A 25,205-nucleotide genomic window follows, 5' to 3' on the forward strand; every position below is an offset into this window, starting at 1 on the left:
CGTGCAGCTGCAACTATGGCACCAGAGCTGGCAGACTTGGAAGATCCTTGGCTGAAAACTCCTGGTCTTATACTAGAAGAACTCAGTGATCTCACTTTAGAAATCTGTCCTTGGAGAGTTAAGCAAGAGCTCTCCTTGTGCTGAAGGACTCCCTGGTGAGAGTCTACTGTTGAGTTGGGATGGAACAGCTCTCATCTATTATCAGACTCAGGTTCTGGAAAAAAGATTTGCATATGTTGATTAAAGTAGGGTCTACTGTACAGGCTAAGGAAGGCCAGCTCCACTCACCCAGATATGACAGACCATCACTAGCTTTTCTCCCTTAGAGCTACAGCATCCACTATCTTCTTTGTGAAGGGTTTGGGGGCAGTTACCAGCCAGAATGGCAGGGGTCTGTACTGGAAGAACAGTCCTCTGGTGACTCTTGGGACCTGCTGATGACAGAACTCTGGGGAATCTCAAGGATTGATCTCTTTTGTGAAAGGGATGACTGGAAAGGCAGTTTTGTTCTGTTTGTTTTAAGAGGCCATCTTCAGAGAAGAAAAACTGAGTTTTGTGGGGTCTCTCTCTAGCTATCTAATACAATCCCTCCTAGGGATGTAACTTCTAATGCAATGGAAGAAAACTGAACACAGCTACAAATGATCCATCCTGTGGCCACTAAGCCATGCTACCTGAGTCAGCTTGTAATGCTTGTTCAGAGTCCTTGGTGGGGATTTCACATCAGGGTTTCTCAACACAAGTCAATAATTTTTAAATAGGTAATGGTGAAAGTCTTTTCTCAGAACCATCCTAAAGATGGACATGACAATCCCTAAAAGGGCAGAGCCATGGAGACGGAGACTGATGCCTATAGAAGGCCAGGCTGAGAAAATTTACCGCCCTCTCCTTTGTCCCAGAGTGAGCCTGAAACTATGAACTCTTAGGACCTTGGCTGCATATTCTTCTTTAGTAGCACCCACAATCCTGACATTTGCAGTCAGTACAGCAGCCCCTGTTGCTCTGATGTAAACTTCAGTTTATTTTCTGCTGTCCCCACCCTTCCAGTGGATCAGAGATTCTGACTTGGAGGCACAAGAGTGAACTGTAAAAGTTGTTGGGGAAAGCTCCAGGAGTTCTGGGGTTATTGCCTGGTGTTTTGGCATGAGTCTCAAACCCAATACCTGCTTCCAGCCCTTTCTCTGAGGTGGTTGAGGCTTACTGAAGTGGGCAGGGGCTGCAACTCCTGTGTTTCTCTCCCCTGTGAGCAGAGGGGGAGAGAACATTTATATATGAGGTGTGCGGGGAGGAGGGAGATGTGAACTCCTAGCTTCCCAGCCAAGAAACTTTTGAAAGCAACCAGTTGTCCCACTGCCCCGCATCTAGTAGCGAAGACTAGTTAAGTCTTTGCACTTTTCTTTAAAGCTAAAAATCCAAACAGATTTAGAGAGATTTCTCCCCATCTGTTTGAAGCTAATGAAGGAAAAGGCAATGGGCTACATCCACCCTAATTGAATTGGCCTCGTTAGCACGGCCCCCCCACTTGGTAAGGAAACTTCCATCTTTTCATGTGCTGTATATTTATACCTGCTTACTGTATTTTCCACTCCATGCATCTGATGAAGTGGGTTATATCCCACGAAAGCTTATGCCCAAATAAATTTGTTAGTCTCTAAGGTGCCACAAGGACTCCTTGTTGTTTTTACTGATACAGACTAACAGGGCTACCCCTCTGAAACCTGGAACTATGGAAGATTATTAACAGTCAGTGAATGGGCAATGGAATAGACTTCCAAGGCTAGCCATACTGTCATCCATGCAGAGAGAATAGTGGTAGGACTGAGTAACATAAGGATCTGAGAGGACAACTCATGACTTTCCTGGTCCTGCTGGGAATCTAGTATTTACTCAGATGAACTCTCCAACACAAGCAGAAACCAGTTAATTAAACAAAAACAATAGGGGTCTTACCATTATCTTGACCCAGGATGAGCGTATAAATGCTTCTAAGTCCAAACACATTCAGGAAGTACCATGAAGCAGAACTCACCCTGACAAACCAAAACAAAGAGATTAGATTTTAGTTAAATGAGTGCCTGAATGCAGGATGCCTATTTTCTGATCTCACTTCAGGCATGCTTGTACAGGCGGAGGCACTCATTCATTCTAAGCTTTTAATAGCAAAGTTCCACCATTCCCAGCCTGTGATGTATTGATTAAAAAACAAAGCTCTTACCAGGATGCATCCAAAGTGAGCAGCTCAATTCCCTGCTGCAGCATTGGTTTAAAGCGCAGCGTCAGGGGAAATGGTACCTTTGCTGTAAGGAAGGCAAACAAGATGATCTCACAAACAATGGTAAGCAACTGCCGAGCTGTTCCACAATCAGCTGTTCCTCTTGGTATTAACATTTTTCAGCTGATGTATACAAAACTCACTCACTTTTTTTTAATTCCCAGTAAAAGTCAAATTTTAAAGAGTTTTTGAAAATAAACCAAATCATCACTGCTATTAACACATCCACGATGGACATGAGTCATCTCGCAAACAGCAGGAGTAAAACAAACCCCGAACTGAAGGAAAGTATATATGTTTGGAACCCACTGCATTAGTTACTTAGTGTGACTTGACTTTTACACGTGTGGAAGGAAACCTACTCTGCCAACTTCAAATCTAGGCAATAAAAAAGGTTCCCAGCAGTTACTGGTGCTACGCCTGCTCTCAACTGCACCTACCAGTGTCTGTATTTCATGGTCATATTTTGCTATTTTTAAAAAGTGTTTCTCACTCCACTGTCACTGAGTGAATGAGTCATTGCATCAAATAGAGTGCAACTCTGCCATAAATACTCAGTATCTCCCATTCCCTGCTAGATGTTAGTAGATGTCTGCTTAATCACAATAGTGCCAGTAGGCAGGGTGAATTTGATTTAAATCACTAGTCAGGAAGATTCTATTTAATCATGGATTTCTACATAAAAGTGAATTCTTGTTGGTTGTTATAACCTTAATACATATTCTTCACAACTCAGAGATAGATGTAGGTTTCATTTTTAGAGGTACACACTATACATTTTTAAAGTGACTTATTTTGAAAACTTTTCAGATTAGTCTTACAGCTATATAAGAAAATGAATTATTGTTTGGTTATTTCATTTACCAAAGGTAATTGAAGCAGATATTTATGAAGTCATTGGGAGGTGAACTATCTCCAACTGAACAGGTTAATCATTAATATTTGAAGGATTTTCTTGCCATGCTGTATTAGGAGGAGAACATCACTAGACAGACATTTAAATTGTTTTATTTAATTAAAACAACAACGTTATGTATTCTGGATTTTTTTCTTCAACAGAAAACTTATAATATTTTAACAAAACAAGCATATGAATTTTTGAATTTAGTTGATCATTCAAGTTTTTTAAAATTGTTTTTAACTAAAATAGTTAAATGAAATATTTAAAAACAAAACAAATTAAATCGACAGTCAGGTAGGTCAACATGAAAAACTTAAAATATTGGCTTCTGCAGCTAACTCAGTCATCTTCACCTTCATTTTCCTTTTTATTCATAATCTGGAAAAGCAAAACAAGTTTTCCTGCATTTTCAGGTCCCAAACGATTTCTCAATTTGGAATGGATTAGTCCAAAGGAAGAAAATATTCTTTCTACACCGGCAGAAGAAGCTACTGCAGTTAAAAGTGAGATTACCATTTCAACAGTCTCTGAATCCAAGTGCTTAAGTGACTTCCACCAGTTCACTGGTGTGTTAGTCTCTAAGGTGCCACAAGTACTCCTTTTCCATCGGCAAACATATTTCTTGAACAGTTCACCCTTAGCTCTGAAGTTTATTATAGTTGGCATTATGGAGGGTTGATTGCTGGATGTCCATGTCATAGCCAACTCCTCTTCTTCAACAGTTAAGGTTTGACCCTGGTAGCGAGTATTGAGAATATTTGCAGGAAAATGAGCTGGAGATAGTGCTTCTCCCATTTTTTTTTTTTAATGCTTGTAATTTAATTCTGTCATTGCATATTTCTTTCTAAGATCTCAGTTCCTTCCAAATTTCAACAGCGTCAGCAATAAAGCAGCTATTTCCCTGCATTTTGCTCAAGGCTACAGAAATAGGCTTCAGGGTACTCAGCATGTGTTCAACATTTCTCTTAAGCCCAATACTGAGAACTTTGGCTGTGACAGTGCCATCTATTTTTTCACTATTTTGTTCACAAACTGTCATCAGATTAGGCCAATTAGTTCTTGATATAGTGCGTCAAAACAGTCCACTACTGAGTTCCATCGCACATCTTGTGGGAGACTTAGCTTGGTTCCTCCCACTTTTTTCAGAGTAGCTGCTGCAAAGTGGTTGTTATGGAAGTATTTTTTGCAATTTCAACAACATTAGCCTTTATTTCTGGAACACTGAAGTCTTTGGCTAGGAGGTACATCAAATGAGCACTGCAACGTATGTTATTAGCTTGGGACTCTCTTCTAAATAATTTCTTCTTATCTTGGATACATTTGCAGCATTGTCTGTGACCAAGCTGCATACTAGACAGTTGCATTTTTTTTTCACAGTTTGTTATAGCTTTTACTGCAACTTCTTGTAAGTATTCTGCTGTGTGTGCATTTCCTGATGTATCAATTGTTTCTGTAAGTAAGTCACTGTTTTTCTGTTATCATACAAGCACATACAACAGAATCATTGCAGACATTGCTCCACCAATCAAGACTCAGATTAACAATCTCTAGACCTTTTTGCACACTACCCAATTTCTCTTTCATACGCTGTATCCAGCAATTTGCCTGCAACATCTGCTCTGTTGGGTGGACTGTATCCTGGTCTTAGTGACTGAACCATGTTAATGAAGTGTGGGTTCTCAATCATACGGAAAGGAGAATTCATTGCATAAAGAAACCGGGCAATTTTTTCATCAATTACCTCTTTCTGTAATCTGCTGGTTCTGATCACGAACTTATTTATGGTTGTTTCTAGATGATACAGATTTTTTTTTTCTTTTTGCTACAGGTGATATACTTTGGTCATGTGACATACAGGATGTGACTGAAACATTATAATTGGTAGATAACTCTGAAACTATAGAAAATGATGATCTTGAAGGTGGATAGTCTTCAGAATCCTGCATGTTGAAGATGGATTCTCCTAAACAAAATAAGTCAATGCAGTTATTTAATTATTATTACTATACTGCTCATCTAGTATTACTCATTGCATTCATTGACATTCAGTACTACTTTCAAGGTGAAATTGTAAAAGGAAGATCTGCCTATTTCAGCTATTTATTTTTTATCACAACTGCATCTAAAACGATGTTACTCTATGGTAACTAACTATATTTTTTGCTCAAATATGAGAATTCAAGAATAGTCCAGAAGGAAGATAGTCAGTCCTTAAGAAAGAAGTATGAAATAAGAAAGTTTACCAACCTGAAGATCCTGCATGTTCAGACATGTTCCTTTCATCACCTTCAACGCAGCTTCCTCCTGAGAAGGAACACTTCTCATGATGTTTCATTTGGGCAACTAGGCCTTGCGTTTCTTTGTTGCACAGTTTGCACACGTGCCTGTCTTACCCATAGGCAGAGGAACTTCATTAAAATATCCCCAAACTGAGTCTCTTTTGCGGCCTGCCTGCTATTATAGGTTTTCCCTTCTCTCGTGAGAGAATGGTATGATGGATCTCAAATCAATAAAGACTACACTCCGAAAGACATCAAGACTTCTGGAATATGCTGCTCAAACAGTTTCACTTTTGTTTCTACTGCCTGTCCCTCCCTTCTCACATTTATCTCCAGACTTCTTCCCCTTGTCCAGATCTATTCCGCCCCCAACAATCTTCTATTCGTTGAACTTTTCGAAACTTGCACTTTTAGGGAGAGGTAAGGGATTGACTCTGTGTACACAAATTTGCAGAGGGACAATAGGGTTTAGGACTTATTTCTCACCTCTAGATATTATTTATTTATTTAAAACATTTTTGCTGTTAACAAGCATGTCATCGCTGGAGAACAAATCCACAGTTTGAGAACTGTAAAACTAAGCATCTCTGATTATATCTTCTAGACTGAGCAATGAGTCATAGAATCATAGACTATCATGGTTGGAAGGGACCTCAGGAGGTCACCTAGTCCAACCCCCTGCTCAAAGCAGGACCAATCCCCAATTTTTGCCCCAGATCCCTAAATGGCCTCCTCAAGGACTGAAATCACAACCCTGGGTTTAGCAGGCCAATGCTCAAACCACTGAGCAATTCCTCCCCACATTGGGAGTCCCATTGGGTAGATAGAAAGATTAACCTAAATAATCTATACAGAAGCCCCTGGAACCCCGTAAAATTGGGTTCCTAATCCATGAACTATTGGAACTCATTTACAAAACTTTTCTCAAATATTACATGAATATATTGTCTCATACTATAGAATCAGAATTTATAATCCCTATTCCGTGATGACAGGTTTCAGAGTAGAAGCCGTGTTAGTCTGTATCTGCAAAAAGAAAAGGAGTACTTGTGGCATCTTAGAGACTAACAAATTTATTTGAGCATAAGCTTTTTGAGCTACAGCTCACTTCGTCGGAAGCATGCTAAGGTGCCACAAGTACTCCTTTTCTTTTATTCCATGATGAGGTATCTTTGAGCTATAATGGATCTTTAGATCTGATTGTTTTTTTGAGGGGAAAAAAACTATTTAAATAAAAAAAATCTGATTTTTTAATTTTTATTTTATTTTTTAAATCATTGATTTTTTTTTTATCCACCCTGCCAGTAGGACAGAGTGATGCAACATTATAAAACAAGCATTGCAAAACTACCTCAGCACATTGCACAAACACTTCTTTATGCCTCTCTCCAATTTCTAAATGAAGACGTGCTTTCCAGCTCTGACTACTCTGCTTTATGTCAACTGTATTTGGGGATGGGACACTTGGCCCTGAGAAGAGGGAGCTTCCCAGCTGGAAGGAGATAACATAAGAACGGCCATACTGGGTCAGACCAAAGGTCCACCTAGCCCAGTATCCTGTCTTCCGACAATGGCCAATGCCAGGTGCTTCAGAGGGAATGAACAGAATAGGTAATCATCAAGAGATCCATTCCTGTGGCCCATTCCCAGCTTCTGGCAAAATAAAGGCTAGGGACACCATCCCTGCCCATCCTGGCTAATACCCACTGATGGAGCTATCCACCACGAATTTATCTAGTTCTTTTTTGAATCCTGATATAGTCTCGGCCTTCACAAAATCCTCTGGCAAAGATTTCCACAGGATGACTGAGTTGTGTGAAGAAATACTTCCTTTTGTTTGTTTTATACTTGCTGCCTATTAATTTCATTTGGTGACCCCTATTCTTGTGTTATGAGAAGGAGTAAATAACACTTCCATATTTTCTCAACAGCAATCATGATTTCATAGACATCTATCTCATTCCCCTCTTAGTTATCTCTTATCCAAGCTGAAAAGTTCCAGTCTTATTATTCTCTCCTCATATGGAAGCTGTTCCATGCCCCTAATAATTTTTGTTGCCCTTTTCTGTACCTTTTCCAATTCCAGTATATCTTTTTTGAGATGGGGCAACCACATCTGCACAAAGTATTCAAGATGTGGGCGTACCAGGGATTTATATAGAGGCAATATATTTTCTGTCTTATCTATCCTTTTCTTAATGATTCCCAACATTCTCTTAGCTTTTCTGACTGCCACTCCACAGTGAGTGGATGTTTTCAGAGAACTATCCAGGATGACTCCAAGATCTCTTTCTTGAGTGGAAACAGCTGATTTTGCATCACTTTATATATGTAGTTTCAGAGTAGCAGCCATGTTAGTCTGTATTTGCAAAAAGAAAAGGAGTACTTGTGGCACCTGAGAGACTAAAATTTATTTGAGCATAAGTTTTCGTGAGCTACAGCTCCGATGAGGCACAAGTACTCCTTTTCTTTTTATATATGTAGTTATTGATGGTGGGTTTGGAGAGTCTGCATTCCCTTTCCATTTGGTCAAGAGGGGAGAAATCTGCTGTGCCTCTTTAGAACCAGGATCACACTCATTTCACTCCACTAGCTCAGCCCATGCTTAGGCGGAGGTAATAAGGCTCTAATGGGGCCTAATGCCTGCAGGAAACCATTGCATATTGCTCCATGACACTTACTTGTTACAAATCCCGAGAACGTCATGTTGATCCAACCGCCGATAAGGATCATGGGTAAAACATTGGTTACATTCCCTTTCATCATATCCGTCAGCATAGTAGGATCTATCAGGTACAGATTGAACACAGTACATTAAGCACTGACTACATGCTGCCTTCCCAGATGTTTTGTCACTGCCTGCCTTTCTGATGGTAGTTAAAGGAAAACAATGTAAGAGGTCACATAGCTTGACTGAAAAAGTGGGTTGTATCAATAAGGAGTGAACGAGAGGTTAATCACGATGACAATACCCCCACCTAGGTCTTTTATATAGTGCTTTTCATAAGAAGATCTCAAAGCACTTTACAAAGGAGGTGAATAGCACACAGTATTAATAAAGTGGTGTCACTTCAACTATGCAATCCATTACATTGACCTAAATTGGGGGCACAAAGCAAAACAGAGTCCAAGGCTCTGAATTCACAGTACTGACAAGAATGCTATCTCCTGTGAGCTTTTTAGGACAGAACTCTACCTGCATCTCCACAGAGCTCAGAGGTTTCCTCTGAAAAATTTCAGCTTAACTAGGAATTTAGAAAGGAAAATTGTTTCCCTGCTGGGTGCTGGTGCCAGCTCCTAGTTGACCCTAACCCCAGTTGACTTCAAGAGGGCTGTATGCGTGGAAGAATTGAATTTAGCTTTTCCCTTCTGTTGCACCTCCCCAGGCCTTGTGGACGTTGGTGTTGAACTCTAGCCTGGGCTGAAGTCACAAACTGTCCCAAAAGGGGAAAGATGCCAAAAACTCCACAACTGATAAGCACATTATATAAAATTATTGTTGAAAGAAAGCAGAGAACAAAGACAAAGCCATGGTGAGAGCTGGGTTTGTCAGGACTAAGGCCTTGTCTACACATGGAGTTTAACAAAAAGGTGTCAATTTAAACCAATTTAGTTGAACTGGTGCAAATCCGTACGTGGACATGGATTTAAATTTAGCTTAAGTCAATTAGGAATGGGTTTTATGCTAAACTGAAATAAGAGTGGCCACACAGGGATGCAACTGAAGTAAGTTTGTCTGTAGCCAAGGCCTAAAAGGACAGGTGATTAAGGACTGCCTGGCTTCTGTTGAGGGTACAGAAGTGTTATGGTAAGAGAACAGCACCATTTTAAGATAATATAAGTGACAATACATGGGATCAGTGAAAACTTGTTTTTACTGGCCATTTATGCTAGGACAAAGCTGCCCTCCCTTTGGACCACTTCTTTTCTGAAGAGCATTTGACAATATAGTTTGAGTGTAGGGTAGCAGGAAGCATATAACAGCTGTCACCACCAAATGTGGGGTTAGAGGGATTTGTCATCACATAGCTGGGCCTTTTTCTAACCTTGAAAGATGCTGTGACTGAATGAGATGAGGCAAGGAAACCAGGCAGCGTCACCATTTCCACTCCTGTGTCCTGAGCAGTAAACATATGGCTCCTGCTCATACCCACTCACCCTGTCAATTTCCTCCCCACACTCCCATTCCTCCTGCCTCTCTTTTCCTTTCTTATTAGAAATCTGACTTAAGCTTGGTTTACACTTAAAAGTTATGTCAGCAGAACTAAATCAGTCAGGGGTGTGAAAATCCACCCCGCGACTAATGTAGCTATGCTGCCAAAACCCTCAGCTTAGATGCAGACATATTGATGATAGAGTGCTTCTGTCGAGGTACCTAACATTGTGCGGGGATGTAGTGTTCCTACACCAACAGAAAAACTCCTTCTGCCGGTGTAGGCTACATTTACGCTAGGGTCTACACCAAAACTGCTATGCTGACAGAGGTTTCGTAGTGTAGACATACCCTCAGCCAACTAGGATAGTTTTAACCTGGAAACGCTTTGCTGTGACCAATTTGATAGGTCAATAATGATCTCCAAGTGCTCTGAGTAGCTCGAAAGCTTGTTTCTCTCACCAACAGAAGTTGGTCAAATAAAAGTTAGTACTTCACCTACCTTTTCTCTCTAATATTCTGGGACCAACATGGCTACAACGCTGCACAGAGCTAACAATACACATTTTCAGAGATATTCAGCAGGTCTGCCAGGGCAGACAAGACTTGAAGGGCTTGTCTACACTTGCAAGTTTGTTTGCAGTAAAGCAGCTTTGAGCGCAGTAACTCCCAAGGTATTCACACTGCCAAGCCACTTAGAGCACAGAAATTGCGCAGTTGCAGCGCTCTAAAAAAACCACCTCAACGAGAGGTGTAGAGCTGTCTTTCACCAGGGCTACAGCGCTGTGGTGCCAGTATAGACCCTGTGATGATTACAGCCTGTTCTCACCTCTCTGGCCATCGGTTTGAACTCTACTGCCCTGTCCTCAGGTGACCAACCATCAGCCCCACCCTGTACATTCCTTTGCAAATTTGAAAGTCCACTTCCTGTTTGCTCAGTGATGCGTGCAGTGGTCTCAGCGCATCTTTCCAGGTGGCCATACCTGCTCCACGCACCAGGCGATCCCCCCATTTGGAGCAATGCTGAGCTGCTGGACATCATTGGTATTTGGGGAGAGGAGGCAGTGCAGTGACAGCTGCGCTCCAGCCGTTGGGATTTTGATACCTATGGACAGATTTCTAGAAGCATGACAGAAAAGGGCCATGACTGGGACACATTGCAGTGCAGGGTTCTGCAGTGAAGAAGCTGTGGAATGCCTACCACAAGGCGCGGGAGGCAAATCGCCGCTCCGGTGCTCAGCCCACGAGCTGCCAGTTCTACAAAGAGCTGGACGCGATACTCCACCTCCATTATGAAGTCCCCTGTGGATACTTCGTTGCCAGTTGAGAGTGGACCGAGCCAGGAGGAGGCAATCTTGGATGAAGAGGGTGAGGGGGAACCAGAGGCAGAGGATGATTCGGAGGCCAGAGATGCATGCAGTCAGGAGCTCTTTTCTACCCCGGAGGAGTCTAGCCAGTCACAGCAGGTGGATATTGGCAAAGCGCAAACAGAAGAGGAGGCCCCTGGTAAGTGGATCTGATTTTGGGAATTGCTGAAGTGAGTTGTTGGGGACAGGAGGGTTGCAGAAAGCAGGCTTGTCTCCCACATCATGCCTAGTTTGAGCAGTGGAAAAGGCTGTTGATACACACCCAGATTTCATGGGAATCTCCCTCAGAGATCTCCAGGAAACTCTTGTGGAGACACTGGGCAATCCGCTCCCGCAGGTTCCTCGGCTGTTTCTTGCCCCATTAACTGTAACTTTCCCGCGCCACTGTGCTGTCATGGGGGGGGAGGGGGGCGGGGAGGCAGGGACCATAGCTGCATACAGGCTATCCACAAAGGGGGCCAGGGCGGAAGCCGCAGGCTTGGAGAAGACTCTCCCTTGATTCCCTGCTCGCACTCAGCAGTGAGATATCTTCCAAAATGATCATCTCCTGTGGAAAGTGTGGGGACAGGAATGATTATCAGGCGCACCCTACAGTGCTGGCTCTCCCCAAGTGCCCAAGAGCCACATGCCCAGTGTATAGCAGGTTCCGGGAACAGTGATTTACCCTGCCCCTGCAGCTACTCACCATTTTGGGTCTTGTGGCTTGTGTGTGCTTGTCTGGGGTCAGGTGTGTGAGTACTGGCTGTGTTTTAAAGCACTGAAACAGTGTTGTCTGTTTCAGAGTAGCAGCCGTGTTAGTCTGTATTCGCAAAAAGAAAAGGAGTACTTGTGGCACCTTAGAGACTAACAAATTTATTAGAGCATAAGCTTTCGTGAGCTACAGTCTGTGTTGCAAACAATACTGCTTCTGTAAAATCTTGCATTTAAACTTCACAGAGATGACATTGGGAGGCCAGCCTCCCTTATCTGTGGCAGAACGGTTGCGAGAAATTCAAAAGCGACCAAGAAGGACTAAGGAGGACTTTATGTGAGAGGTTATGATGCAGTCTGCTGCCGAGAAAAAGGAATTGAGGGAGTGGTGGGACGGTGAGAAGAGGGAACAAAAGGAGAACATGGCATACCGGAAAGAAGCGACGGAGCGGCTCTTAACAGTTATGGAGCACCAAGCGGACGCGCTCCAGGAGATATTAGCTCTTCAAACCGAGCGCCCACCTTCCCCTGCAGCCACTGTCGCAACTCTTTCCCATGTGCCACTCCCCCCACTGCCAACACACTCTTATCAATCTCCTGGCTCCACTCTCTACCCGCAGCATTCCACTCCTCCCTCCTCACAGTCCAGCAATGTGGACTCCCAATACCTACTACACTCAACACCCATCCATATGTAGTTTGGCCCGAATGAAGTACAGCATTCGCTGCATCGTACTCCAAAGGAGAAGGTTGGGTATGATCCCTGGACATACACAAATCTGTAGCCATCCCGGGAGCCCTCCTCCTCTTGAGACCTTCCATTCCCCCATTCTTTCCATTCCCCCGCACCATCCCCCTCCCTGCTGATGAATTTTTTCTTTTGACTCTCTCCTCTGGTTGTTGACTTTCTATAAAAAATTGTGCTTGTTTGAAATCAATCTTTATTCTATTAAGGGAAAGCAAAAAAGAGCACTGCAAAGCAACATACATACAGCTATGTTAAGGCCCCTTCTTGCATCATGTGCACCAATCACCTCCTAGCATTATAAGCACTACAATCTCGAGCACAGCAACAAATATTAGTGGCTTTCAGCTTCAAATTGCTGCCTCAAAGCATCCCTGATCCTTATGGCCCCGTGCTGTGCCCTTCTAATAGCACAGGTCTCTGGTTGTTCAAACTCAGTCTTCAGGCGCTGAGCCTCTGCAGTCCAGCCCTGGGTGAACCTTTCACCCTTCCCTTCAAAAATATTATGGAGTGCACAGCATGCAGCTATAAGCATAGGAATATTATCGGCCATGTCTAGATTCCCATACAGGCATTGCCAGCGGGCTTTTAAATGGCCAAATGCACACTCCACAGTCATTCTGCACTTGCTCAGCCTGTTGTTGAACCACATCTGGCTTCATGAGCCATGGCATTAAGGGGGAGGCGGGGTCTCCCAGGATCACAATAGGCATTTTGACTTCCCAGACCAGAAGATTACCATGGGGGGAAGAAAGTCCCTGCTTGCAGCTTCTTGAACAGGCCAGTGTTCTGAAAGATGTGTGCGTCATGCACCTTTCAGGACCAGCCTGTGTTCACGTCTGTGAAACGCCCACAGTGATCCACAAGTGCCTGGAGAACCATTGAGAAATATCCCTTGCGATTAATGTGCTAGGTGGTCGGGTGCCAGAATTGGAATGTGTGTGCCATCTATCGCCCCTCTGCAGTTAGGGAAGCCCATTTGTGCAAAGCAATCCACAATTTCACGCACGTTGCCCAGAGTCACAGTCTTTTGGAGTAGGATGCAATTAATGGCCCTGCACACTTGCATCAACACGAGTCCAATGGTCGACTTGCCCTCTCCGAACTGGTTAGTGACTGATCGGTAGCAGTCTGGAGTAGCCAGCTTCCACAGTGCAATCACCACGCGCTTCTCCAATGGCAGGGCAGCTCTCATTCTCGTGTCCTTGCACCACAGGGCTGGTGCAAGCTCATTGCACGGTCCCATGAATGTGGCTTTCCTCATGCAAAAGTTCTGCAGCCACGGCTCGTCATCCCAGATGTGCACCACGATGTGATCCCAGCACTCAGTGCTTGTTTCCCGAGCTCAAAAGCAGCGTTCCACAAGGGTCAGCACCTCCGTGAATGCCACAAGAAATCTCTTGTCATAGCTACTACGTGTGGCGAGATCGATGTCGCACTCCTCTTGCCTTTGCAGTTTAAGGAATAACTCCACTGCCTCTTGTGACGGTCAGTGCGAACAGCATTCTTGTCAACAGCTAGGGATCCATTCCTGCAGCCAGAAAGAGGCAGGGCAGGGCATGCAGCACACAAACCGTTGAAAGATGGCACCAAATGCGAACGGAAGCACAGGGATTGCTGGGATGCGAAGCAATGCATCACGGGACATTGAGACAGGACCCAGAATGCCCCACGACTCCTTCTGCCTTTCCACAAGTCTTGGCAGCAAAATAGAAAGAGGTGCTCTGTGGGATAGCAGCCCAGAGTGCACCACTCCAAATAGCACTGCAAGTGTGAACACATTATTGCACAAGCAGCTGTCGGTGTGAACCCACCACAGCAGTTTTCCTTTGGCGCTCCCTAAGTGGCGCTGTAACTACCGGCACTGTAACTTTGCCAGTGTAGACGTGCCCTAAGGCTAAAAACATGCAGGGGGGAAAAGCCCCAAATGCTTATTCCTTATTCATTTACAGCAACAAAAAGGAAAGCATAAGGCCAGTTTTTCAATTTTTTGCAGTTTACCTTTTAAAGATGGTAACCCCCTAAAGACTCTACCCAAGCTTCATGGCCTCACTTCAGCAGAGGGGGAGGATATAAGTGAGGTGATCAGAGGTCAGCAAGTGACAAGGCAACATAAAAACCAACACTTGTGAGCCCAATGCAATTGCTTGTAGACCCTAGCCAAACCAACATCTCATTACTATTCTTATTACTTTGTTTATATTTTAAGGGGGGAAATAAAAACAATAAGTTACAAGAGAGCTAGAGACTTGTCAGGAAAGCCACCTGCTTACTTAGAATGTCTTTTGCAATAATCTCTTAACATACCTGTCATTGGAGAAGGGGGCACTACCTTCCTTTTTGTTTTTTTAAAAAATCCATCCTCTGGGTTATTGAAGAAATACTTCCGTGTCAGGAAAGACTGAAAGCAAAAGGAACAGCAAATTCTAAACGGGCTAGGAACCAGACAAGTACAACAGAGTGTACAAACAGCAGAATTCCTCTTGAGTGTTCAGGATGCATGCTTGTCATTTTTGCCTTTTTCATATCTCCTCCTTCCTCTCCTGCAGAGATGCACTAACCTCATGTACAGTCTTGCTCTGCTTTCCAGGTTTCATAGACTTTAAGGCTGGAAGGGACCATCCTAATCACCTACAGTGACTTCCTGTACATTGCAGGCCACAGAACCCCATCCACACCCCTCCTATAATAGACCCCTAGCCTCTGGCTGAGTTACTGAAGTTCTCCAAATCATGATTTAAAGACTTCAAGTTACAGAGAATCCATCATTTACATTATTTTAAACCTGTGGCCCATGCTGCAGAGGAAGACAAAAAAATGCCAGGATCTCTGCGAATCCTTCCCAACCCCAGATATGGCAAACAGTTGGATCTTGAGCACTTCCGCAAGACCCAACAGCCAGACACCTGGGAAAAATTCTCTGTAGTAACTCAGAGGCCTCCCCAACTAGTGTCCCATCACTGGCCAGTGGGGATATTTGCTACTAGCAGTCGCAGAATGGCTACATGTCATTGTAGAAAGCTTCATCAGACCATCCCCTCTGTATGCTTATCAAGCTCAGCCTTGAAGCCAGTTGGGTTTTTCCCCTGGATCCCAGTAATTTCAATAACTGATTTGTATTTGGGCAGAGCTTCTGTCTTCAATGTCCCCCAGGTTAGTGTCTATCTCTGAAATTCCATCTGAGACCTCCACATCTCAAACACTATTGACTGTTTCATGCACAGAAGCCATTTGCTCCCAAGGAGACTTACACCTTTCTACATTTCTTTTTTTCTCCAAGATGGCTTCCCAACATTCTCAGAAACTGAGAACAAACTATTTATATTTTGAAAGAAATTAAATCAATGCTGATGGTGAATGTTTGGTCCCAGTTGGGACCAATCAGCCCATGTCCCATGACCTACTGCAGTGTTCCACATTACTGCTTTTCTTTTTAAACATGTAACATTTTATATACAAAATGACCCCATGAATCTTACTACAAGAACCTTAACTACTTTAGGAACTGTCTGACATTTGAGCACAAGTCTCAACTTTAACAATGAATTAATACTACTTTCTGCACTTAATATTTGAAAAAGATTTGGGGGTCATGGTGGATAATCAGCTGAACATGAGATCCCAGGGCGACGCTGTGGCCAAAAAGGCTAATGCAATCTTTGGATGCATCAACAGCGGAATCTTGAGTAGGAGCAGAGAGATTATTTTACTTCTGTATTTGGCACTGGTGGAATCCTGTGTCCAGTGCTGGTGCCCACAATTCAAGAAGGATGTTGATAAATTGGAGAGGGTTCAGAAAAGAGCCATGAAAATGATTAAAGGATTAGAATATAGTGGTAGACTCAAGGACATGAATATATTTAGCCAACAAAGTGAAGATTAAGGAGTGACTTGATTACAGTCTATTAGTATTTACATAGGGAACAAATATTTGATAACAGGCTCTTCAATCTGGGAGAGAAAAGATATAACAATGCCCCATGGCAGGAAGTTGAAGCAAGACAAATTGATGCTGGAAATAAGGGGTAAAATTTTAACGGTGAAAGTAATTAAACACTGGAACAACTTACCAATGGTCGTGGTGGATTCTCCATCATTGATTGTTTTTAAATAATGATTGGATGTTTTTCTAGATGTGTTCTAGGAATTATTTTCAGGGGAGGGTTCTGTGACTTCTATTATACAGAAGGCGAGACTACATGATCATATTGGTCCCTTCTGGCTTAGGAATTTATAAATCTACGTTCATTTAGGTCATCATTCTCTCTATACAGACTTCATAAAAAGACTAAAGAAATTCAAATATGCAGCTTCACACATGTACATACCTGTTTTGGAATGTATTTTCCATTTTCTCTGAGGACTCTGCTTCGAATTAGGACTTGGCTAAAAAAAAGAAATCCATTATTGCAGGTCTATCGAAGATCAATATTGGAGAAGAGTAGAAGTGAGGGCTGCAAGTGAGCTGTAGGTAAACAACATGCTGGACAATAATTGAGCTGAGAAAGGCTGACTCAGCAACATCTACCACACAAATATAAAGACAACTTCCTATTAATGGAAACTCATTTCCAGAGTATCAGTTTTCACAGTTTGGAGCATCTCACTCATAAATCAGGATGGGTGAGGAATAAAAAGGTCACCTCTTCCGCCTCCTTCCAGATTAGGAAAAGAAGATTTCCTCAGAGGAGGACAAATTAAATTGTATCAGATGCTGTATATGTACCCTTTGGAATGACATTTAGACTCCATGAAGCAGCTTCATGGATTTTTGGGCCTCCTTTAAGCAGAATTTTCTGACAGATAATAGCAGCTTCTTCTAGGTCTAAAGGCAATTTTTATAGGAAAACCAAAAATATGTCTAGCATTAAATAGACTTCATTCACCAAAATCTTTGCTGTCCCAACTTAAATGAGATTTAACAGGAAATGTATTGTGCAAAGCAGCAGGAGAATCAGTGTAATTTTTTTTTACATAAGAATAGCTTCCTCAGTTAGCCTCAGGCTTCATTAAGAGGAAGTAGTGATACTGTGGGTAAATCAATGGCAAAATTAGTAGTACCCAGTGAAAAAAATAGTTGCAGCTCAAGATGAGATCCAAACATGACTAGGGACAGCCAGACAAAAAAAGATAAATGAACATAATGAATGAATACTCCCTGTCGGTATTACCTTTACACTCATAAGGGAGAGTTCTCTAGCCTGTTTTAAGAACTCCATCCAACAAAGGCATCTTTCCACCCTTTTACAGCAGGATAATTGAGCTTACATAGAAATTATTCGTATGAATCAGGACTTTGATTCATCTAGTTCAATACCCTGTTTCCACTGTGGCCAGTGACAGAAACTTGGGAACCAAGGGAATTTTTTCCAGAATGTTCATGAAATCCTCGGATGCTATATGATAAGCACCACAGAAAAGTCCATGAGGAAATTAATACATAATAGGATTTGAATAGTACAGTAAATATGGCCTGGGGCCACACAGTGAATAAGGAAAAGAAATACTGAATAGCTGTTCATTCAGTAAGCTCTATCCATCAAGTTCATTGAATGAGATGGAGTCCAGTGGAAAAATGTGATAATGTAATTAGAAATTGTTTCATATTGCATACAGACAAAGAGTCCAAATTAAGCTTGCACAAGCAACTTTAATTCTGGCATTTCCTTACTTTTGTTTGGTTGACTTTGCAAACTTAATGTTCTTTTATTCTAGCTTCATTAGAAAGACCATAGGAAAACTTTGGTGCACTTCTTAACTTACCTGTCAGACACTTGTTCCCTAGTGAGCTTTTTGTCACTTTGAAGCAAGATGGATACGTAGTGACGAATCATCCCAACAAAGAATGTTATGAAAACAATTGGAAGAACCACCCATAACCGGATATTGGAATCCAGCAGCAGCTCTGGTTCGCTCATCTTTAGAGTAGATTCTAGTAAACAAAATGGACCTGATTATGTGTTACATCCTGAAGGCACGCAGCACTTTCCACTCTTCATTCGGAAAAATGTTGTGTTCTGAACTTGTATTTGCTAGTATGTGGTGACTAACAGCAGGTATCTCATGATTTGGCTCATAATTGTTTTCAATTTTGTGAAATTGGTCATTCTAAGGCACCAAGTCTATATATTTCTGGTTTGGACTTCATTCAGTTTGCACATTATAAATGTGATCAAGTCATGATGACTTGTACTTAAGCTACCATTAATTTTTAGTTCTGTGCTCCATTCCCTCTTCATCTATTAGGACAAGGTCTAATAAAAAATTCCCCTGTGTCGGCTGCAACACTTTTTGAGTTAGGAAATTGCTATGTACAGTGTTTAGAAATTCCAGTGATGGTTTAGTACTGGCAGCATGAGACCTCCAGTATGTGTTACTCAAACGGAAGTCCTCCATTATCATAGTTTCCCCCCCCATACATTATAGTAATTCCAATTCCTCTTGCTTGTTATCCAGGCTTTTAACACTAGTGTATAAGCAATTCAATCATTTCTTCTCTTCACATCCATTGGTTCCTTGATTTATTTTGTTTCAACATCTCAATTTTGTGCTCATTTTACCCTCTCCTTCTGCTATTAATTTAACCCCCTGACCTGACTGCTCTGGTCAGCCTGTCCCTGAAGAGATTGGGCCACCTTCTACTGAGGTGGAGGCCATCCAAATTACACAGCCCCCACTTCCCATAGAGGAGGACCAATGTTCCACACAACCAAAACCCTCCACTGTATACCATTTATGTAGACAGTGGTTCACAGCTAGAATCTTCTGCCTTCTGTCTTCCTTCGCTTGTAGGACAGGAAGGAGCTTGGAAAAGGTCGCTTGAACATTCTTTTTCAGCATGCTTTTGAGTTCCCTGAAATCATATCTGTGAGCTATTCATTGACACAGTGTCATTAGTGCCAATTTGAACAATCACCCATAGCTCCTAGCCCACTAACTTCAGAAGTGTGTCCAGTTTCATGTCTTGGCTCTGGGAAGGCACCACACTGCCTGACTCCTGCCGAATGTTCATTTGATTCTTGTGAGGACTGAGTTTCCAGCAAGGATCATCTGCCTTCCTTGGATGGCTGAGGACTGCTAACTCCCATTAGAACTACAGACTGACTTGTCTTAACTGCAATTTTACCTGCTGTTAGTCACCCTGTGATTGATAAGCCGAGTTATGTATACAAAGATTTTCCTTCTGATAATAAGGACGAAGAGCATCAAAAATTACCCATCCATTACATGCAAAAAGGGAAGTTAAAGCAACAGTAGCAGTGGGGAACTGTTTGATCCTTTAATCCCTTGAAGAAAAGGAGTACTTGTGGCACCTTAGAGACTAACAAATTTATTAGAGCATAAGCTTTCGTGAGCTACAGCTCACTAGTGGTGAGACTAGACTCTAAGGTGCCACAAGTACTCCTTTTCTTTTTGCGAATACAGACTAACACGGCTGCTCCTCTGAAACCTTTAATCCCTTGGTGTGTGTGGCTATCATGCCCCATTTGCCATGTGCCAGCGCCCATCACTTCTACTGTCCCCTGCCAAGCAAAGAGATCCCAGCCCCCTCCCTAGCACAGACACCCCAGCCCCCTCCCCAGCCCAACAGCCGTATGCTGCAACCAGACCAGCACAGAAACCCAGTCTCCTCCCAGGCCCGACAGCCGCCTGCTACCCCCTTCCCGGCACAGAGACTTCAGCCTCTTCACTGGCCTGACAGCTGCCTGCTGATCCCTGCCCAGCACAGAGACCCCAGCTCACTCCCTGGCCTGACATCCACCTGCTGCCCCCATCACAGCAAAGAGACCCCAGCTCCCTCCCTGGCCTGACAGCCGCCTACTGCCCCCTACCCAGTACAGAGACCCCAACCCCTTCTCCAGCCCAACAGCCACCTACTGCCCCCTACCCAGCACAGAGAACTCAGCCCTCTCCCCAGCCTGACAGCTGCCTGCTGTCCCGTGCCCAGCACAGAGATCCGAGCCATCTCCCTGGCCCGACATCCACCTGCTGCCCCCTCCCCAGTGCAGAGACCCCAGCTCCCTCCCCTGCCCGACATCCGCCTCCAGCCCTCAGCCCAGCAAAGAGACCCCAGCTACCCACCGGACTGACAGGCACCTACTGCCCATTGCCCGGCACTGAGACCCCAGCTCCCTCCCCGGCCCAACATCCACCTCCTACCCTCAGCCCAGCAGAGAGACCCCAGCCGCCTCCCTGGCCTAACAGCTGCATAGTGCACCATGCCCGGCACAGAGACCTTAGACCCCTCCCTGGCCTAACAGCCACCTATTGCCCTGTGCCTAGAACCAAGACCCCAGCCCCTTCCCCAGTCTGACTGGCACCTACTGCCCACTGCCAGGCACTGAGATCCCAGCTCCCCCCCGACCCGACAGTCACCTACTGCCCCCTGCCCAGCACAGAGTCCCCAGCCCCCTCCCCAGCCCAACAGCACCTACTGCCCCATGCCCGGCACAGAAAACCTAACCCCTTCCCTGGCCGGACAGCCACCTATTGCCCCCTGCTGGGCCAGAGACCCCAGGTTCCTCCCTGGCCCGACAATCACCTAGCGCCCCCAGCCCAGCACAGAGACCCTGTGACGTTCTGTACCTCGGGGGATCACCCAGTACCCCCATGTTCATCCTTATGTTTGTGTGGTATCTAATGCAAAGTTTGTCATGTTGGGCGTCTTTGGAAGGCTTATGATGTACTGAGCATTGTTGTTATGGTAATGTTATAGTAAACATTGTTATGGTAATGTTATAGATTGTAATTTCATGTATATAGTTATGAGGCTGAAAATGTGTCCTCATGGCTTAAAGCAAGCCCAGGCAAAAACTCTCTAGAAGCAGAGGGGCAGTTCACACCTCATCAGGGCATATATGGGACAACCCAGCCCAGCCTCACCGGAACAAAGGACATTGGCTTAGGCAACAACAAAGGATCTGTTGGACTCTCGAGTGGGTCACCCCCCTTCCTTTGGTCAGTTTGGGAATGCGATGAGGTAGTGTTCACTTGACTCTGAAGGGGGGGGGCAAAGCCAAGAGGAAAGAAAGGACATGATCAAAGGGAGAGACATTTGCCATGCTCTTCCTCTCTTCCACCTTCATCTACAGACATCACCATCAAGCGATTGAAGTGCTGATCAAAGGGGAGAGCTTGGCTGAAAAGCAACCAGCCACCCTGTGGTGAGAAGCTTCTAAGGGTACTGAAAGTGTTAAGATCAGCTTAGAATGCGTTTTGCTTTTATTTCATTTGACCAAATCTGACTTCTTGTGATTTGATTTATAATCACTTAAAATCTGTCTTTCATAGTTAATAAATGTGTTTGATGTTTATTCTACCTAAAGCAGTGCATTTGGTCTGAAGTGTGTCATCAAGTGTATCCTCTGGGGATAACAAGCTTGGTACATAAAACGATGAATTCATATGAGCTTGCAGCGTCCAGTGGGCATAACTTGACACTGCAACATGGAGGTTCCTAGAGTTGTGTCTGGGACCGGAGATATTGGTTAGTGTCATTCGGTTGCAAATGGCTGGGAGCAGCTTACATGCCAGAGGCTGTGTGTGAACAGCCCAGGAGTGGGGGGGTTCTCAAAGCAGAGCAGGGTAAGGCTGGTTCCCAGAGTCAAGGATTGGGTGACCTAACGGATCACTGGTCCAGATAACACCAGAGGGGAACGTCACAGACCCTAACCGCCTCCCTGGCCCGACAGCCACCGGCTGTCCTGTGTCCGGCCCAGAGACCCCAACTCCCCCCAGCCCGACAGCCGCCTACTGCCCCCTCCCCAGCACAGAGACCCCAGCCCCCTCCCCGGGCCTTAGCCCCTCCTCACCCTTCGCCTTGACTCCGCTTCCGGGATTGAGAGAACGCAGTCTTCCCGTAAGGCCCAGGAAACACGTAATTGTGAGGTCATCAGGACGAGACAGGACTCGCTGCCTGGCGGGAAACTCGAGTAGAGTCTGGAGCTGTCGGCGCGAACGGTAACCGCGGTTCTGTGGCCATGGGGATGTCTCCTACTGGCCGCAGGGTCTCCCGCTTCCTTTCCTCCTCCCCTCCCCGGCCCGGTCTCCATGGTAGCGGGTGTTTGGGGGGATGGTGCCCTCCGTCTCCACGGCAAAGGGGTTTATGGGGGTATGGTGCCCCCCCGTCTCTGTGGTAACGGTGTAGGGGGTTGGTGCCCTTCCACGTCTCTGTGGTAACAGTGAGTTGGGACTAGTAACCCCCCATAGCTCCATGGTAACGGTATGTGGGGGGATAGTGCCCTCCCACGATTCTGTGGTAGTGGGGTGTGTGTGGGGATGGTGTCCCCCCATTTCTCCATGGCAATGGGGATGGTGCCTCCCAACTTCCCTTGCTGGAAATGGTGTGTGTGGGAGGATGGTGCCCCCCATCTCCATGGTAGCAGAGTGTGTGGGGGCATGATGCCTGCCCACGTCTCCATGGTAGAGGGGTGTGTGTGGGGATTGTGCCCCCCAGGTTTCCGTGGTAACGGGCTGTGTGCGGAGATGGTGCCCCCCCACGTCTCCGTGGCAATGCTGTGTGTAAGGGTATGATACTCTCCCACATCTCTGTTGCAGTGGGATGTGGGGGGGATGGTGCCCCCCACATCTCTGTGGTAACGGGGTGTGTGTGGGGTATGGTCTCTGTGGCAGCAGGGTGTATGAGGGGATGGTGCCCTCCCACGTCTCCATGGCAATGGGTTGTGTGTGGGGATGTTTCTCTCCATCTCTGTGATAGCGGGGTGTGTATGGGGATGGTGCCTCCCAACATCTCTGTGCTAGTGAGGTGTGTGTGAGGATGGTGTCCCCTGCATCTCCATGGTAGCAGGCTATGTGCGGGGATGGTGTCCCCCCACGTTTCCTTGGCAATGTGGTGTGTGTGTGGGGATTGTGCCCCTTCAGGTCTCCGAGGTAGCAGGTTGTGAGGCGGATGGTGCCCCACACATTTCTGTGATAAAGGGGTGTGTGCGGGCATGGGGCTCTCCCACATCTCCATTGCAGTGGGATGTGGGGGGGATGGTGCCCCACAACACCTCTGTGGTAACTGGGTGTGTGCGGGGATGGTGCCCCCCTGCATCTCCATGGTAACAAGGTATGTGGGGGGGATGGTTCCTGCCCACATCTCTGTGGTAGCGGGGTGTGTGTGGGGATGATTCTCCCCCATCTCCGTGGTAATGGAGAGCGTGCGGGGATGGTGCCCCCCTGGTGACTCCGTGATAATGGAGTGTGTGGGTGGGGATGTGCCCTCCCCCTTTTCTTTGGTTGTGGGGGAATGGATCCCCTCTGCGTCTCTGTGGTAGCAGGCTGTGTGCAGGGATGGTGCCCTCCACGTCTCCATGGTAACATGGTATGTGCGGGGATCGTGTCCCCCCCATCTCTCCATGGCAACAGGCAGTGTGTGGGGATTGTGCCCCTTCACATCTCTGTGGCAATGCGGTGTGTGCGCGTATGGTCCTCTCCCATGTCTCTGTTGTAGCGGGGTGTGTGGGGGTTGGTGCCCCCCATGTGTCTTGCTGGAAATGGTGCCCCCGTCTCCATGGTAATGGGGTTTGTAGGGGGATGGTGCCCATCCATGTCTCTGTGGTAGGGGTGTGTGTGTGGGGATGATTCCTCCCTGTCAATGGGGTGTGTAGTGGTGATGGTGCTCTTCCACATTTGTGTAATAGTGGGGTGTGTGCGAGTTTTCCTTCGCATCTCTGTGGTAGCGGGCTGTGTGCAGGGATGGTTCTACTCTGCATCTCCATGGCAATGGGCAGTTATGCACAGCCCATGTGGGGGGATGGAAAAATCATGGAGCAGGTCCTCCAGGAATCAATTCTGAAGCTCTTTGAGGAGAGGAAAGTGATCAGGAACAGTCAGCATGGATTCACCAAGGGCAAGTCATGCGTGACTAATCTAATTGCCTTCTGTGACAAGATAACTGGCTCTGTGGATGTGTTATTCCTTGACTTTAGCAAAGCTTTTGATAGTCTCCCACAGTATTCTTGCCAGCTGGATGAATGGACTATAAGGTGGATAGAAAGCTGGCTAGATCGTCGGGCTCAATGGGTAGTGATCAATGGCTCCATGTCTAGTTGGCAGTCGGTATCAAGCGGAGTGCCCCAAGAGTTGGTCCTGGGGCATGTTTTGTTCAATATCTTCATTAATGATCAGGAAGATGGGGTGGACTTCACCCTCAGCAAGTTTGCAGATGACACTAAACTGGGAGGAGTGGTAGATATGCTGGAGGGTAGGGATAGGATACAGAGGGACCTACACAAATTAGAGGATTGGGCCAAAAGAAATCTGATGAGGTTCAACAAGGAAAAGAGCAGAGTCCTGCACTTAGGACGGAAGAATCCCATGAACCGCTACAGACTAGGGACCGAATAGCTAGGCAACAGTTCTGCAGAAAAGGACCTAGGGGTTACAGTGGACGAGAAGCTGGATATGAGTCAACTGTGTGCCCTTGTTGCCAAGAAGGCTAACGGCATTTTGGGCTGTATAAGATGGGGCATTGCCAGCGGATCGAGGGATGTGATTGTTCCCCTCAATTCGACATTGGTGAGGCCTCATCTGGAGTACTGTGTCCAGTTTTGGGCCCCACACTACAAGAAGGATGTGGAAAAATTGGAAAGAGTCCAGCAGAGGGCAACAAAAATGATTAGGGGGCTGGAGCACATGATTTATGAGGAGAGGCTGAGGGAACTGGGATTATTTAGTCTGCAGAAGAGAAGAATGAGGGGGGATTTGATAGCTGCTCTCAACTACCTGAAAGGGGGTTCCAAAGAGGATGGATCTAGACTGTTCTCAGTAGTAGCAGATGACAGAACAAGGAGT

The 25,205-nt window shown here is 45.3% G+C and overlaps 2 protein-coding genes across 6 annotated transcripts in view; one reads left to right on the forward strand and one right to left on the reverse strand.

Annotated features, from left to right (window-relative positions):
- Positions 1 to 22,367, reverse strand: part of LOC119858580 (ER membrane protein complex subunit 3) — a 28,627-nt gene extending 6,260 nt beyond the window's left edge. Inside the window, exons 1-9 of one of the 2 annotated variants that reach the window (XR_006282605.1) lie at positions 22,220 to 22,367; positions 18,171 to 18,339; positions 16,736 to 16,793; positions 14,715 to 14,808; positions 8,134 to 8,238; positions 5,421 to 5,477; positions 4,915 to 5,136; positions 2,216 to 2,297; positions 1,976 to 2,030 (exon numbers count right to left, since the gene is read on the reverse strand). Coding sequence is in view for 1 of the 2 variants with exons in the window: in XM_038409555.2 (XP_038265483.1) it covers positions 1,951 to 2,030; positions 2,216 to 2,297; positions 8,134 to 8,238; positions 14,715 to 14,808; positions 16,736 to 16,793; positions 18,171 to 18,325 (574 nt within the window). In the remaining variant the exon portion in view is untranslated. Of the gene's footprint in view, positions 1 to 1,950; positions 2,031 to 2,215; positions 2,298 to 4,914; positions 5,137 to 5,420; positions 5,478 to 8,133; positions 8,239 to 14,714; positions 14,809 to 16,735; positions 16,794 to 18,170; positions 18,340 to 22,219 lie in introns of those variants that run through there. The other variant, XM_038409555.2, reaches the window with a different exon arrangement.
- FANCD2 (FA complementation group D2) overlaps positions 22,249 to 25,205 on the forward strand; it is a 188,564-nt gene continuing 185,607 nt past the window's right edge. For all 4 annotated transcript variants that reach the window (XM_038409532.2, XM_043518412.1, XM_038409533.2 and 1 more), the window contains exon 1: positions 22,249 to 22,367. The gene's annotated coding sequence lies outside the window, so the exon portion shown is untranslated. The remainder of the gene's footprint in view (positions 22,368 to 25,205) is intronic.

This window comes from Dermochelys coriacea, chromosome 7, assembly GCF_009764565.3.
Source record: "Dermochelys coriacea isolate rDerCor1 chromosome 7, rDerCor1.pri.v4, whole genome shotgun sequence".
NCBI lineage: Eukaryota > Metazoa > Chordata > Testudines > Dermochelyidae > Dermochelys > Dermochelys coriacea.